The 16,926-nt window shown below is 32.7% G+C and overlaps 1 protein-coding gene, 1 long non-coding RNA gene and 1 other non-coding gene across 3 annotated transcripts; 2 read left to right on the forward strand and 1 right to left on the reverse strand.

The window, feature by feature from the left end:
• The first annotated feature begins 4,463 nt into the window (after positions 1–4,463).
• LOC114730105 (BEL1-like homeodomain protein 9) lies at positions 4,464–9,206 on the forward strand. Its single transcript, XM_028917128.1, has 4 exons — positions 4,464–5,281; positions 7,555–7,940; positions 8,337–8,397; positions 8,508–9,206. Exons 1-4 carry the CDS (start codon positions 4,598–4,600, stop codon positions 9,006–9,008), a joined length of 1,632 nt encoding a protein of 543 aa, XP_028772961.1. The 5' UTR covers positions 4,464–4,597; the 3' UTR covers positions 9,009–9,206.
• Positions 9,207–12,747: 3,541 nt separating this feature from the next.
• On the forward strand, positions 12,748–14,100 carry LOC114730102 (uncharacterized). Its single transcript, XR_003738810.1, has 2 exons — positions 12,748–13,747; positions 13,849–14,100. It is a non-coding gene; the product is annotated as an uncharacterized LOC114730102 (long non-coding RNA).
• Positions 14,101–16,541: 2,441 nt separating this feature from the next.
• LOC114730134 (U6 spliceosomal RNA) lies at positions 16,542–16,645 on the reverse strand. The gene has a single exon (XR_003738814.1). It is a non-coding gene; the product is annotated as a U6 spliceosomal RNA (small nuclear RNA).
• Between the last annotated feature and the right edge of the window lie 281 nt (positions 16,646–16,926).

The raw sequence follows: 16,926 nt of genomic DNA on the forward strand, positions 1-16,926 counted from the left end.
AATCATAATCCCCAACAAATGCTTACACTACGCATCAACAGACCATTTTGGAATGAAAGACTTTCTTAGATCTAAAAGCTTGCAGTTTTTTTTTCACGAGACTTTTGATGTGCGACTTATGAACTCTTCTAGCTCTCATGACAAAAACAAAAGTTTGTTTAGGATGGCTAATCTTAATTTATAAAATACGAAATATATGAGAGGAGTTTTATTCTTACTTAAAACATACTTACAAACTCTTATATAAATAAATCCAAACTATGCTTAAATAGTACTCTGTGTGCAGCCGAGCAAGCTATGTAATTTGGAGCAAATTTTAATTTCATTAGCATTCTAGCTACTTCAATAATCTAAGCATACCTATAACCCAAATATGTTTTGTGTCACTAACAGACACATAAGTTTTGTGTGATGAATGACTAGTTTACGTGCCTTTTAACTTGTGGATAAGAGCAACTTATTGCCTAAAATTGTCAACAAAAAAAAAAGAAATAAATGCTACTCTTATTTTTGAACTAAAAGGACAAGCACTAAGAGTCTAAGATTACAAGTAAAATTGAACTCGAGACCTCTCATTTATAGGAGGAGTTTACTTGCCACCAAGTTACAAGACCATTGGCTAATAAATATCTCCTGTTCTTAATATAAGATTTATTTAACTAATTTGATTAAATTTAAAAAGTCAGATAAATTAGTTAATTTTATGAGACTTTGGATGTGTGATTATTAACTCTTCTAACTCCCATGACAGAGTAAAAGTTTGTTTAGAACAGCTTATCATAATTAACAAAATACAAAATAAATATGTGAGATGAATTTTATTTTAACTATGTAAAACACACTTATAAGCTATTATATGAGTAATTTCATTAATATTCTAGTTACTTCAATTATCCAAGCATACCTCTAACTCAAATATGTATTGTATCACTAGCAGACACTTAAGTTGTTTGTGATGAACAGTAGTTTAATTATATGCCTTTGACTTGTGGATGAGACCAACTTATTGCCTAAAATTGTCAAAAAAACAAAAGAAAATAAATACTATTCTTATTTTTGAATTAAAAGGACAAGAATTAACGAGAATTAAATCCGCGACCTTTAATTTATAAAAAGAGTCTACATGTCACTAAATGACTAAGTTACAAGACCATTGGCAAATAAATAACACTCTTCTAATGAAAACAACTTAATTAATTAAATGAAATGAGAAAATTAAATAAATTACTTGATTTTAACAAGCGTGACACGACTTCTTTAAAATACTCCTATATAATATTGAATTATATATAAGTTAGATAAGTTACTTTGAAAAAAAAAAACATAAGCTATAAAATGCAGTCAAATATTATATTAGGTGACTAGGAGTGTATTATTATTGTATGATATGAATAATTTTGCTGATGAGAATATGGGTAGAAATCGAACATTACAATACTGATGATTGATGAGATGACTGTTTGGGAATTAATTAGTGGAGGAAGAGGGAACTGTGACATCACAGTTGTTCCTATCGTTTTCGTGTGGATGTTAATGGGACTCGCTCCAAAAAGCAGAATACAAGTGGGGGCAGCCAGTACCAACATATTATTTTCCACTTAATCCTGGTCTCTTCCTCACATTTTGGCTTTTCCCCCACGCCATCATCTTCCATTTCTCCTAATTAATCACATAGTTTTCTTCACTTAATCTCCTCAATTAGATACTTTTTAATTCCAGCATCATCACTTCACCTCTTTGGTACCAATACAAAGTTTGTAACAAATAATAACACGTACTTGAGTTCAACTTATTGTGATATACGGGGAAAATGTATTTGATTGCATTATGTATAGATGGCCATGCCTCATGAGCCATTTATTTATTTATTTTAATAATACCAAAATGAACTGAAAGCATGTGTATGCAACAGATCGATGAGGTTAATTATGTTTAAATAAGATTGATTACCGAATGATGTTATTTCAAGTTCGCACGTCACTGTCAAATGAGGATGTCGGACCTGTCTATTCATTGCCCTATCACATCATTGCTCTACCCTCCCAAATATCCTACAAAGAGGCACCCACTTATTTGTATGAAAATTTGATATTTAATTTAATTTTAAACATAAAATTTTAATTTAATTTATTTTTTATGTTTATTTATTTTTTAAAGTAATATTTATAGTAATTATATGTATTAAAATTTTTTATAAAAAATATTCTAATACATATAGTTAATAAGAATATTTTAGTAAAGATAATACTTATTTTTAATTTTATTAATTTTTTTAAATTAGTCAATCAACTCTTATATTTAAAATTAGAGTTACTTTATTATCTTTTTTTCCCCCCAAAGCATGTTCACTACATAGAATACAATAAAACAAAAGAATTCCATTTAAAAAAGTGAATATATAGGATTTGAGATAAAATTTTGTAAAAGAATTGTGTTTACGACCTTCATGGTTTTGGGAAGAACGATAAGATTACTGCGTCATTGCACAAGAAAAGATTAGAACCAAAAATCAGAAAAGGAGAAGGTAAAGAAAGTGAGAAAGCTCACAACCTGGGAAAGCGAGATTTTTTTTTTGGGGGGGGGGCTGTGAAGCTGAAGCAGCTCACACGAGCTCTTTTCAGCCCTTGCTTCGCACGTGTATCCTCCTATTTCTCTTTTCTCATTTCTCCTTTCCTTCGTTCCTCCTTTTATTTTCTATTACATCCAATTTAAATACTCTCGTATAAGCATGCCAATTATGAATTTCAGTACAGAAACTCACGTAAGTATTTGCATTAATATTTAAGAATTAATTTAACAAAATATAAGATCAGTATACAAGAAAAATTTTATCTTAGTTTTCATAAAAACACTTGTTTTAAGTACTTATAAAGCTTTTTAAACACGGATTTAATAGATGAGTAGAGCTGTAATCAGGGATAGTTCGCAGTTGACTCCTCGTTTATTCGCCTATCCTTTTCTTGTTTCTCTTTCTTCATTTTAATTAAATAGTTGGGTTAATAATTGTATTCATTGTAAAGTTAAATAATTGTTTTGAGCCCTTATAATTTATAGGATTTGGTCTGAAACTTAAATATGGATATCAAAACTAAAACTCTATAAAAGCATATGGATTATTTATCAAACTTAAACTAAAAATTGCAAAATTGTAAAAATCAAAATTAACTATTTGAAATTAGTGGAACTAAAACCAATATTCCGTGAGGACACTAACAGTTGTATTAATGCTAAATGGCTTTACAAATTCATGAGATTCAGCCTCCTCAATCATTACCGGGAATAGCCGGTAGTCCTCCGGTTCTCCAAAATACGTACGTACCCATAAAGATTCTTCCCACGCATATCATTATTATATCTATGGTATCCATACATCCTACACCTAAGCATATAATATATCTCTAGTTCTCTACGTTCTACGTTGATCTTATCAATCATATATAATATTATATTTTGGGTCACTAAACAAATATACCTAGTTTTTTTAATTATAAGATTTCGTTTGTAGATTATAAATAATATCTTATATACAAATAAGATCTCATTATTAGGGTCGGAGATAGTATTTATTTAATGACCAAAAATTATATAAACAAAATCTCATAATTAGGATTAGAGATAGTAATATTATACTTTATCTCTGCCCAAACAGATTATAGTTCATCTCATATATTAATCCTGACGTAAAATACGAATTCATTATTTAAACTTTCAATTTCTAACCTTAATAGTGATTAAAAAAGTATATTTCTAGTCTTTAATATAAGACCTATTTAACTAATTTGATTAAATTAAAAAATTAGGTAAATTAGTTAATTATAAAAAATATGACATATTTTTCTAAAATACCATAATCATCTTTCTTAATATCCACCTTATTCTTTTACTTAATTATAATTAAGAAAATATCTATAAAATAATTTAAAAATTAATAATTATAAAAATAAATTTTATATTTAAGATAAAATTAATTTAATAATTAATTTTTATATTAAAAATAGAAAGAGTATTATTTAAAGTAACTGACAACAAAACTTAAAAGCCAAAAAAGAAAAGCTTGATGACATCTGGTTGGGAGTCCCGCAGGAAAATCAAAGAGCAGAAGACGACGACGAGGAGCTGCAGAAATGCAACTGTTGAAGTGAGAGAAAATGAGTTTCGTTGTGTGTGTCTGTTGTGATTGTGATTGTGTGTGCATTCAAATCAACTCAACTATTCTTTTTAGCTGGTTCCGATACACTCCGGTATTTCTAAAATATTATGATTTATTTAATTCATAGTACTTAATAAAACAAAAAAGCAGGAAAATGACACCAGTTAAATTATTAGAAAACTAATAAATAATGTCCAAGCAAATGATATGATATTATAAAGGGTAATATCAGCCCACTGCACGTATTTTATGGTGTCAATCATGGATCAATGTCACTGTTCGTAATTTCTGAACTGAGCTCAGAATAAAGATCGGGATAATATCCTTTCACTTCATCATTAACTGCACTGTTCTTCTCACCCTTTTCCAACAAATCTTCTTCCTCCTCCTCCTTCTCTCCTCCTCTGGCTTCCCCGCCTCTTCGTCTGCAGCCCGAGCTTTGTTCCAATGGAGGAGGGTTTCGAACCTTACCATGTTCCTCAGCAGAGCCGGAGAGACAAGCTCAGGGTCGGCTTTCACAACCAACACTCTTCCCTGCCTGCGGCGGCGTGCGCCGGTTTGCTCCCGGTCTCCGACCCTTCCCTTATTCCCTCCGATCTGCTTACGTGCGCCAACAATAATCCTCAATCCTCCAATTTGCAAATAGACCCTGCAACTGTGCAAATTATCAACAACAACCCTTTTCTTAACTTTCCTCTCGCTCAAACCCTTCGCGCCGAGCCATTGTCTTTATCTCTCTCCTCCTCCCACAATCACTGTGCTCATCAAGCCAATCTTAACAGTAATCCCCCACTTGAGCTGAATCTTCAGAGGTATGATGGCGGCTCCGTGAGCATCCCGGCCAACGACGCCGTTTTGAGAAGCTCCGTCGTTCCGCTGGGGCCGTTCACGGGTTACGCTTCGGTGTTGAAGGGATCGAGGTTTCTGAGGCCGGCTCAGCAGTTATTGGAGGAGCTTTGCGACGTTGGGGGTCGTCAAATTTGCGCCGCAGAAAAGATGTCGGCGGATGCTTCGTTGATGGGACCTCCTCCGTTGTTGGAGAGCCTCGGCTCCGGCGATCCGCCGCCGACACTTGGGGATGGTGGGGAGGGTGGGAAGAAAAAGTCGAGACTGTTAACCATGCTTGATGAGGTATGCAATTTGGACGCACTTGTTTGGTTGTTTTCTATCAGTTTCTTGATAGAAATCTAATCATGTGAGCCTGAAACTCGTCATGTCGTGTTTTTGGAATAGACCTAATCGGCTTTATCTGGAATTTGCCTATTTGATCTTTTTTCTTTTTTCTTTTCCCCTGATATCAGTTTTTATCATTTGGCTTTTTAACAAGAAATGGGTTGGGTTTACTTTCTGGCTCTGATATATCAGCTTCAACTGAGTTAGTTCATGTTCAAAGTTGGTCCGACTGTCTTCTGCCCACTTGTGTTGTTTTTAAGTGACCAAATTTTGGCATATAAATGAATACTTTTGGAGAAGAAATCAATGTGAAATGTGATAGTGGGATTTGATTTTAAAAAAGTATGCGGCAATTATAATCATAATCGTAATTTCTTTTGGCAATTTTTCCTGTAAAGAAACATATTGTTCACTCACACATTTAATCGTACGGTAATGTAAGGAAAAACAATTGACTTCGTGTGCTCTTCGTTTGTCCCCTATCCCCAAAAAAATAAAAAATAAAAAATAAATGTTACTTAATCCTTGCCCTTAAAATTGCTCATATTTCACCTTTAATGGACTTTGGCGTTCCGTGTTCTTCCCAATTTTATTTTGTTCAGTGGTCTTATAATAATTGCAGGGTTATTAAATCTTTTTTTTTTTGGGTAAAAGTAATATGAGAGCTAGCGTCTTGATATTGATTTATGTCCGTGTTTTAAATATTCTGGTTGAAAATAATCATAGTGGTAATGAAGCCCAGTATTGTATAATTTTCAACGTTTTGAACAACAAAGTCAAGTAAGCCACTCCTGAAGCATCATGAGCAATTGAAGAATAGCATCAATACCAACCACGTTATGATTAATATAACGTCAGTGTTTGGTGGGTTGATTTATTACTGGTTGAGTCGGATGCTGTCTGACTGATTGCATCGGCCAAGGATGCTAATTATGATGTTCGTGTGTCTATGTCTTGGTTATTTATTGCACTTTTAATTGTGATAATTATAAATAATAGTAATTATTATTATTATTATAATAACAATAACAATAATAATAATAATAATAATAATATATGTGCGTGTAGATTCTTGCATATCATAAGGTTGATGTCCTCGGTGAACTCGATTATCTTTTTGGAAAAGTTAATGGGAGGGAATATATGCACGAAAAATGGTATTATAAAGTGCCTGACAACCATAGAAAGAGTTCCATATAAAACAGGTGACACAATGTAATGTCGCTCATATATTGGAGATCGAGCGTATTGTGCATAAAGTAATAATTGAAGGAATCCTTGGCAAAGATTTATACTTCCATAAAGTGTGTATATAATCATCTTGGTATTCCAATATTTGAAAGAAACCCACATTTGCATCCCCAAGTTGTTTTGCACTTTATGTGGTATTGGTTTCATTTTTATTGCATTAATTATACTACTTCTGTCTTAATTATAAGACCTCGTTTGTAATTTACAAACGAGAACTTATAATTAGGATAGGAGGTAGTATAACACATGGTTTCATATGATCCGTATAGATCTTGTATTTTACTGTTTAATTTTCCTGTTTATTTATTACATTAACTAATTAATAATTAATATCATCATTAATTAATTATACTACTAATGATGAACACTTATTATTTAATACGTCTATCTCTTGAACTATTTGTACCGTTTAGGTTTGGTGCTGAGATTGTAGATTTGATTAGACTAATTAGAAGCCATATCTTTATATGTTAAATTTATCAAAAAGGGGATATCTGTGGCGTTTCTTTGATCTTGAAACGTACTTTTAACATGTGTATTCTGTTATTCATGCGTGAATAACTTGAATCACAAATCTCTTGAAACACTTCTCTTATAGCTTCATGTATACATAATTACTCTCTCCGGTCCTAAATATAAGATCCGTTTTGTAATGTAATTACATTACAAAACGGATCTTATATTTAGGACCGGAGGAGTATATATTGAAATTGGCTGGACATGCTTATCCTGTTATGTCATTCATAATTTGTATGTGCCTTGCTTCTTTCGGCCAAAAGTTGATTCTTGTTAATTTTTGTTTTATACATCCCTATTGTATACACTTTGTGCTGATGTTCAACCTTTTCTTGTAATGGTCTCAAGTTTTGCTGAAATAGCAGCAGAAGATATGAGAGCATTTATTTTTTGTTCACAAAACTAGTTTAAATTTCAATCCTATCATTGTATAGAAATCTTCTAACTTTGTTAAGTATCATCAGGTGTACAGAAGGTACAGGCAGTACTATCAACAGATACAAGCAGTAGTAACGTCATTTGAGTATGTTTCAGGCCTGGGCAACGCGGCTCCTTATGTGATCTTGGCCATAAATGCCATGACCAAGCATTTCAAATGCTTGAAGAATGTGATCATGGACCAGCTTCAGTTCACTAATAAGGCTCATTTTCACAATATAAGCAACAAGAAGGATGAATCTCCAAGGTTTGGAAATGTTGACCATAGAGGAGTAGGACCTTACGGCCAAATTAGGGATACTCAGAACCCCGAATTACTAGGAAACCAACCGATCTGGCGACCTCAACGAGGACTCCCCGAACGTGCTGTGACTGTTCTTAGGGCATGGTTGTTTGAGCACTTTCTACACCCGTAAGAACCTTTTTTATATACATATATGCATGGTGGTTTATATTTATCGAGTAATGAGTGCCTTCCTCAATTTCTGCTATTCAAGGGCATGGCAGTTCATTCTTTCTTAGTTATTTATGTTGTGTGGATTAGACGCTAGTCGCAGATTGGGAGATGCACACAAGTTAACACATCAAACTTGAATTAAAAGCACATATAGATCGTTATTCAGTAGGGGACTTTACTATTGATAGCCGAAATGAGTAGTTCGCCACTGCATAACTTCCCATGTAGAAACCTGAAATCTTTGATTATAGTATTATTGCCTTTTTTTTTTTCCCTCCAATTCAACATCATGGAATTCCCCGGCTTGATTATATTGTTCAGACTATTTATTTTAATCTTTCTCGGATGCAGATATCCTACTGATACAGACAAGCTGATGCTGGCGAGACAGACTGGTTTGTCTCGTAGCCAGGTGAGTAATTTTGATGGAGTATCGAAATTTCATCCGATTCAATTTATTGTTATAGTTATATAAACCTAAAAAAATCAAAAAGCTTAACTTTTGTGCGATTGTGGTAACAGGTGTCAAACTGGTTCATTAATGCGAGAGTGAGGCTGTGGAAACCAATGGTTGAAGAAATACACATGCTAGAGACACGACAGTCCCAGAAGAATCATCAGAACACAGAAGATCACAACAAGAACAAGCCCAGCACTAGTGACAGGTTTCAAGATGATGCTCCTTTTAAACGCACCAGAAATTATGAACCTACGACTCATGATCATATGTCTGCAGCGACGAATCAGTTGCCTTGTAATGCAATAAGCAACGTTAATAATAATCAGGCATTAGGTGTTGGAACAGTGGCCAATAGCGTCTCCCTCACGCTGGGTCTCCACCAGAACAACGGCGGGCTTGCTCTATCTGAACCTTTTCCCATGAGTGAAGCTCTCCGTTTCGGCCTTGCCCTAGAAGTACCCAGTAACGAAGATTATGTAATAAGTGGTTCTGAATCGCAGAATCGGCATTATGGAAGAGACCAGGTGATTGGAGGGCAGCTTGTGCATGACTTTGTTGGCTAAGTATTATTAATCTTGGGGCAGTGTGATCCACTAACCATAAACGAGAATAACGATTGGAGATATTTTTCCTATTTTCATCATGGTGCTAATTTTAGAGAGCTGGATTGAGGTAGCAGTATTATTATTTAGAGATACCTTCGAGTATTGTGTAAAGTCATTCCAATTCCAAATACAAGAAAAAATTGATATCTCGTGATAGCTATAGGCTGGTCCTTGTTTTCTTGCAAGAGAATTAGAGTTGCGAACTTGTGGGTTATATACTAACTTTCTGTTAATTAGACCAATTTTTATTGGTAATTTTGCCTCCGCTTTCAAAAAGAGAAATTAATGTGTATCTCGAATGGATTAATGTTCAGTTTACCATAATGGTTGATAGACAAATCGACGTGGTTTACTTGTTAATCAGGCCGTGTTCATTCGCCCGATCATAGTAAGTTAGTAGCTAGCCACATGTGTTTTGGTTGGATTTTTTTCGTTTTGGGAAAATCCAAAAAAATGATGGTTGAATTTCAAAATTTCAAATCAATATTAATTACTACACTCATAAAAAAAACGACTACATTTAAAAAGTAAATGACAACAAATTTTTGTAATAATTTCTGATTTGGAATTTTAAAATTCAACAATTATTTTTTTTGGATTTTTTTTTCTTGGTGAACTGTTTTGGTTAGATTTGGCTACTAAATTAGGTGTATATTTGAAATAGTTATTCATCATTATATACCACAAGAAATTCGTTAATCTTGATGAAAATTACTGAGATAATGTGAGAATAACTTTATCTTGAAAATTAAGACACATTTTTTTTTTAAAGTCTCAGTTTTTGCAGCAGCAGGTAAATTTTTATCAAAAAGTTGAACCTTTTTTGTTTATAGATTTTATTATAAGATAAAGCTCTTGAAGCCGACGGTGTAATTTTTATTTTCCTCTTGATCTTCTTTTAATTTGCTAGAAATTATCTTGCACTTTCCGTCTTCTCAGTAACAATTTTTGTGCCCACTCACTCTCAACGAGGCCGAAATTAAACAGACTAGTTTCATATTTAGATTTTTTATATTTGATTTGAATAGTTCATATTTAAAATTTTTAATTAATTATTTTTAAATAGGAAAGTTATTTTTTTAAAAGAATGATAATTAAGAAATTATCTCTATTTTAAATTCTATACATATTAAAATAATTATTTTAAATAAATAAAAATAAACAAGAAATCCAATTTGGACTATCCAAATAAGATATGAATGATATAATAAGTTTAAAATGTTTATCAAAATGATGAATACCGAAATTGATTCCAAATTAAACACTCTTATCGTTCATCGTTGTTATTGGAGATAGCCTTGAATTTACCGGATCTTACTCTTCAATTTGAAGGAAATCAAGTTCATCTTGTCTGCTCCCAAACTCACTCTGGAAAGTCTTATTATAGAAGCTCAAGATTCATCCTAATTGTGGAGAGCCCTTAATGCTTCCCTAGCAACTAAAGATGCTTTGTGCTCCGTGAAATGTTCTCCCACTCCTCTTCGTGAGACTATCGAGCATTTTCTCGTTCTGTGCGACTGGACCAGATTTAACCCATATATGGGTTGTTACTGATCCTGTACGGTTTGATCCAAGTAGGGATATTAACATTACTAATGCTCCTGTTGCTGAGTTCTGGAGAGTTACTTTCAAGATTCATATTAATTAGTGTTTCTCAATCATAATGATCTGGATGCTGTCAAGATAAATTGTGACGGCTCCGTCTTGTCTTCGCCGGGCATGATGGTAATTTCCCAATAGGTTGGAAGGAGGAGGTTTCGCAGATGCAAAATATTCCACGAGGTAATCTATGCTGCTAGCCACTAAACGTGTCGGACGCATCTCCTAGTGAGAAACTCTGGTTCAAGAATTTTAATCCAAACTCTTTTTACCTCTCGTCCTTGAGTTCAGTTAGCAAGGGCGTCGACACTCTCACAAATGGAGTGAGTCCGATTCCTGAGCTGGTTGAGGTGTTAGAGGAGGCATATTCGCAGCTAAATGAAACTGGGAAATTCTACCTATTAGGCCAGTCAGAATGGGCTTGCTTGACATGTTCTCGTGCCTATAGAGACAGATTCAGGTAGATCATGAGTTAGTTTTCTTGCTTTTGTATCATGGATGAGCCCATTCCTTTCTTAAAATTTATGTATAAAAAAAACTCTTTTTTGCTAGGTACAGTTATTTTCCAGCGGATTTAAATTTCAATTTATCACCTTGTAAAATATTATCTTATTTCATGAGACTCATCCCTTTTTGGTAACTCTAATCCAAACCCAATGATGTTCTTTTTTCACTAGTGATTTTTTGTTTTATTTTCGGCCCCAATTGAATAAAGGATTAGCTTTTGGTCCAATGTCTATCAACTGCTGGGCCAACCAATCTCAAGCACGTAAAGAACTGGGCTACTACTGACATGCTAATTGAATCCATCCAACTTTTCCTTTCTCTCTCTCCCTGTTTTTTCTTCCCAACTAATCCATATCACTTGAATCTAAATTTTCTTTACCATAACATGTATATATTAATTCATGGTAAATTTTTTATTCCAAAACATTAATTTGATCTAAGTTAGATCATCTAACCAAATTTGCAATGTTCTCCAATTCCATCCGTTAATAATTCACTTTAATGAACATTTTTAAAAGGAAATATATTTGCAAAATCACATTTTTAGGGCGCTCAACGCATGGCAAATCACATTTTTATATATTTTTATCCTTTTTTTATTTTTTTTAACAATATAATTTAGATAATTAAGTTTAATTATATTTTATTTTATTAACCATTTAGTATTTGCTGAAAATTAATTAGTCAAATTTTACAAAACAATTATTAAATTTCATTTGATATTTTTTCCATGCTGCGATTAAATGTTACTTCCTCCGTCCCTTATTATAAGATTCACTTTTTTGAATGGATTTGTCTCTTTTTATAAGATTCTTTTTGAGTTTGTCTAAACATTTAATGTATTATTACCTATTTTACCCCTAATTCAATGCATTTAATATATTTTCTTTCTTCATTTATTTCACTATTACTCTCTCACATCTACCCATTTATATATAGGGGTATATTTATAAAAAAGATTGTATTTGCTACTTATTAATTATTTTTAACTGTTTTCTTAAACCGGACAATTTAGTTAAAATGATCTTATAATAAAGGACGGAGTAGTATATTATTTTGTGTTGATCTTTAGAGTTAAATTGAAGATCATTAATGCTGGTCAAAAAGGGAATTTAAGATCATTAATGAGATTTATTGGCCTTGACGTGTGGGGTTTTATTATCTTGACGTACACTACATGTTATCTTTGATATAAGGCTCGGCTGACTAATTTATAGAGATTAAAGAAATTACTAAATATCAATTCATATATAATTTAATGATACACATAAATATTTTGAAAAGATCATATAACATATATTATAATAAAATAATTTAATAACTATCTTAATGTTTTCAAATTAGTTAAGACTGGGTCTTATATTAAGAATTATAAGTAGGGTAAATTTGTGTAACTAGAGTTAGGTTTAGGTTTGAGAGAGCGGTGGTCACGTGAGAAGCCTGAAGAGATAAAGATAAAAGGGAACCAGAGGCAAGGGCGAAGCGGCGAAAAAGAGCTATAAAGATAAGAACTAAGGACCAGAGGGTAAGCGGCGACGCAAGTTCCTCTCTCCTTCAGTTCTTCTCATTTCAGCAGCGTCTTCCTCTCTTTTCTCCTCTATTCTCAGTAATGTGTTCCTCTTAATTCTTCTTAGTTATAGAGTCTACTTTTCCTTGCAGTTAGCTATGAATTTAAACCCTAGGGCATGAAATTTCTGGTGATTTCCCACTCTTGGTTATAAATTTCAGATCTGAATGTAACTGTATTGTTTTTGTTGAGATCGGCGCTGGAAATTCATGCGTGTTGATTTATAAGTGTGATTATAAAATCTCAGATCTGATAATTTCATCTCTTCCTCTTTGTTATTAGGGCTTAAATTTATACAAATTTATATTTTACAGATATGGAATATTTGCTATTTTTCTTAAAATTCTAGTTGATTGATTAGATGTTTTGAGAGGGAATCGGGCGAGAAAATTTGTATACTTTCTCTATTTGTATAAATTTATGTATTAATTGGTGTTTGAGTTTGATTAAGAGTTTGACGGAGATTTCATTAAACCTGAATTTAAATTAGAGTTTGACTGAAATTTGATAATTGTTTCGTTTGCGCAAATCATTGTTGTTATAAATGTCATTTCCATTAAAAAAAAATGGGGATTCTATACCCTTTCAAATCCCATTCAAGAATACCATTCCCATGGTCCAACATTCCTCTCCACAAGATTTTATGATGAAATTACTTAGACAATTGTGATTTCATAATGGAATAAGAGTGCTGTCCCATTTTATTGCATTATTTTCTGACCTGCGGACGAAACTCATCAACAATTTGCCGATCTGATAGATTACTCTCATGTTTCTCTTGTTCTATTCTTATTGGAAGAGTCCTGAGGATTGGGTGAGGATCAGATAATCTGCATCCTGAGGTTTAGAACAATACTTTTAGCTGAATTTGCATTGTTTCTAGCCCTCACGATGCAGATTACCTCTTCCTTACATCAATACGTCTACAAAGCAAATCATTCATATGAAAGTCCTTCGATCGTGTTCTTGTATTGAGGAGACCATGGCCAAGAAGCAAAACAAGGTTGGATTTATTCAGTTGTAGGTATTTCTCTTTCCCATTATTCTCCTCATTTCAATACCATGATGTGAAGTTTATTCAAACGGTAGAAGTGATCTGTATGTACTAACTTATGAAACTTTCAGGGGCTCCAAGTTAGATGCCAATTCGTATGGATATGCTTATGTCTGGGCAGTGCTTGACCTGAATGTATGTATATACATACGCACCCTTGCATGTGATATACTATCATTGTAAATCAATGATGTTTTCGGTTCCTGAGCCAAAAGCTCCGAGTTATTCCTGAAACAGTAAATCATGTCGGCATTTTATGTTTTCGTCTTATAAAATTGTATCGAATCACTTTTAAACTTGTACTAGTTGCGAATTTGGTTGAACTCACGGAGTTCATTTATCGAGTTTATCAATTTTGTATTTCTTACTTGCAAAATCATGTGTTAACTTGATTTCAAACTCGTTTTTGTTTTTTTAATTTGATTATGATTAATGACTTTATATATAAATTTCATAAATTTTTTTTTGTTAAGTATGATAAGCTATGATAATCAATTTACATACATACGATGAGTTTACTTAACCTTGTGAGTTCATGTGGATGACAATCAGTTCATGCTTCGATATTGAAAAGTTAATTCTTAATTCTTATTCAACAAATTAATTAAAGGAATGAGTTTACATGCCATATTTTAAAAACTATCCAATATATTTGTTTTACATAGTTAATTAATGTCATAATCCCTGCTCATATACCCTCTAAGAAAGAGGCTAGGTTATAATCCTTTTAACTGAAGCTGAACTTAACTCTGGGATTTTTCTCTTTGAATATTAATATATATTCAGCTCAATACAGTAAACTCTCACATATGCGTATGCAAGAGTTATACTCTATATGAACGTCAACGAAGATAGAATGAAATGATACCTAATCAAATGAAATATATCGGGCAAATTAAAGTGCTAGTTTAACCCAAAAAAAAGCCAGAAAATGATTGATAGAATGAACATATGAACAGGTCTATAAATTATTTTTAATCATTTGCTTATTTTCTTGACCATACCTAGCACAAAATAAGTTTCAAAAATTGGTACAAGTCTATGTTTAAAAATTTTATTATTCAGACGGTTACTTCAAAAAATTTCGATAACTTTAGTACTCGAATTATCAAGTCTTTCTGAAATGTTTCACATATTTTTCCAAATAAGTTTTGGATAACAAGAGATATCTTGAAGGTTATCGTTACGATTTATCATCAAGATAAAAATATCACAAGCAATAATGATCCCAAGTTTAGTTTCCAAATACGAGTTATATATCCTTTAGAAAGGGTAGGAGAATAAGGTGATCGACACAAACTGGTCCTCTACTTTTGCCACACCAACCTCACAAATAATTAATGCATTTATTCTTCACAAATTGGGAATACCCATTTATATACATTCACTTCATTATTAGCCTGACGTGACGATGACGTAAACAGAATCGTATGTCGACGTCGACATAGATATTCATTGTTAGTTAACGCCCAAAGTGCATCTATATGATTCTTTGCTGATAGGTGGGGGGGGGGGAACCAAGAAGAGGAAGCAAAGAATGATAATGTAGGCCTTTCGATAATCTTCATTTAGAAAAGGAAAGAAAATTTCTTATAGTACATATATATATCCAAGGACTAATTTATTATCTTTCATTAAATTTTTTATATTCTTTGCTGTCTAAATTAATTTTCACGCTTTTCAATTCATTACCTTCTCAATCTGATTAATAATAACAAGTTATCTATATTGGAGTACATAAAAAGTCCCACGTCAAATGTTTAGAAGGAAAATATCAAAGACATACAAGTTTGAAGAATGTCTAATCAAGCAGCTTATTACAGACTATTTTTGGTATAATGGACAAGTCTTATGCATTGTTAAACTGAATATATTGCTTCACAGTCTAATTAAATAAATTATCAGCTAAGAACATTTTACAGATACTGAAGCAAGCATATCATTTTTCGATCTCCACCTGGTAGTTTTGCTTTTCCTCTTTAATTAGTAGATGAGGATCTATAGGCTTTTGAGATATTATATAGCCATTTCTCTATTTTATCTGCTTCAATCACCATTGTTTCATTTTGAGAATCATGTTTTATGCTAGAGCAAGAGAAAGTGGATCAGAAAGTTCCACGTGACTTTGGCACGTGTCTGAATTAATTTTTTTAGGATACAAAGGCCATGCGTTATACAAATCAACCAAAAGTCCTTTAATTTACACCTCGAAGGAGTGTCCAGAATCCTATATAGAATAGGTCCTTAATATAAGACCCATTTAACTAATTTGATTAGATTAAGGAAGTTAGGTAAGTTAGTTAATTATAAAAAAGTGACATACCATTGGAGGGAGTATTCATAGGGGTAATTTAGAGAAAATTGATAAATATGAGAAAGGGTTCTTATATTTAGGACCAAATCAACTCAGGAATTGTGTCCTATATTAAGGACCGAGTTATTCATTTTGAAGAGAGTCAGTCATCACAATTATTAGCTTCTTTCTAATTAACACAGATGGTCAAAAATTTGACGAGACACATTCTGGACCAGCTGGATTTAAGCTGCCAGTCACAATATATATAATAGCAACCACGTACCTTTTTCATTATGTAGTCTGGAGCGCAATCATAAAACTAAAATATCCAATTCATTTACTCCAATGTTTTACCATCGTAAAAGTGATTACATATATGATGCATACACCCGAAAAGGGGCCGGGATGAACAATAGAAAGAGAAAATGAAAGTTTATCTCATACACATTGTTGTTTTCTTTCCGTCACCTTTGTTTTTTTTTCTTCTCAATGTGAGCGTATCATTTTTGTGCAAGAGATATACTAATTTTCTCTGTATTGTTTCGATTTTATCAGATGTCCCCATCTATCACTTTTGTTTTAAACACACGATTCTACAAGTGCGAAAATTTCAATTCTTCTTCTCACCAACAAACATTCATCAGCTACCGGGCATACACTATTTAGGAAACGCATTTTCAGCTGTCTTCATATAATCTGTGATTTTCCGTACTTACTGAATCTAACCCAAGCCCAACAATGATAATTAATAGAGGATTTGAGGATGAGATATGATTATCGAAAGTCAAGCATAAGCTGAAGATTGGATAAATTGAAGCAAAAAAGTTTTACATAAATAATTAGGTTTGGAGCG

The sequence above is a fragment of the Neltuma alba genome, unplaced genomic scaffold, assembly GCF_004799145.2.
Source record: "Neltuma alba isolate B1F8T4 unplaced genomic scaffold, ASM479914v2 tig00012712_pilon, whole genome shotgun sequence".
Classification (NCBI taxonomy): domain Eukaryota; kingdom Viridiplantae; phylum Streptophyta; class Magnoliopsida; order Fabales; family Fabaceae; genus Neltuma; species Neltuma alba.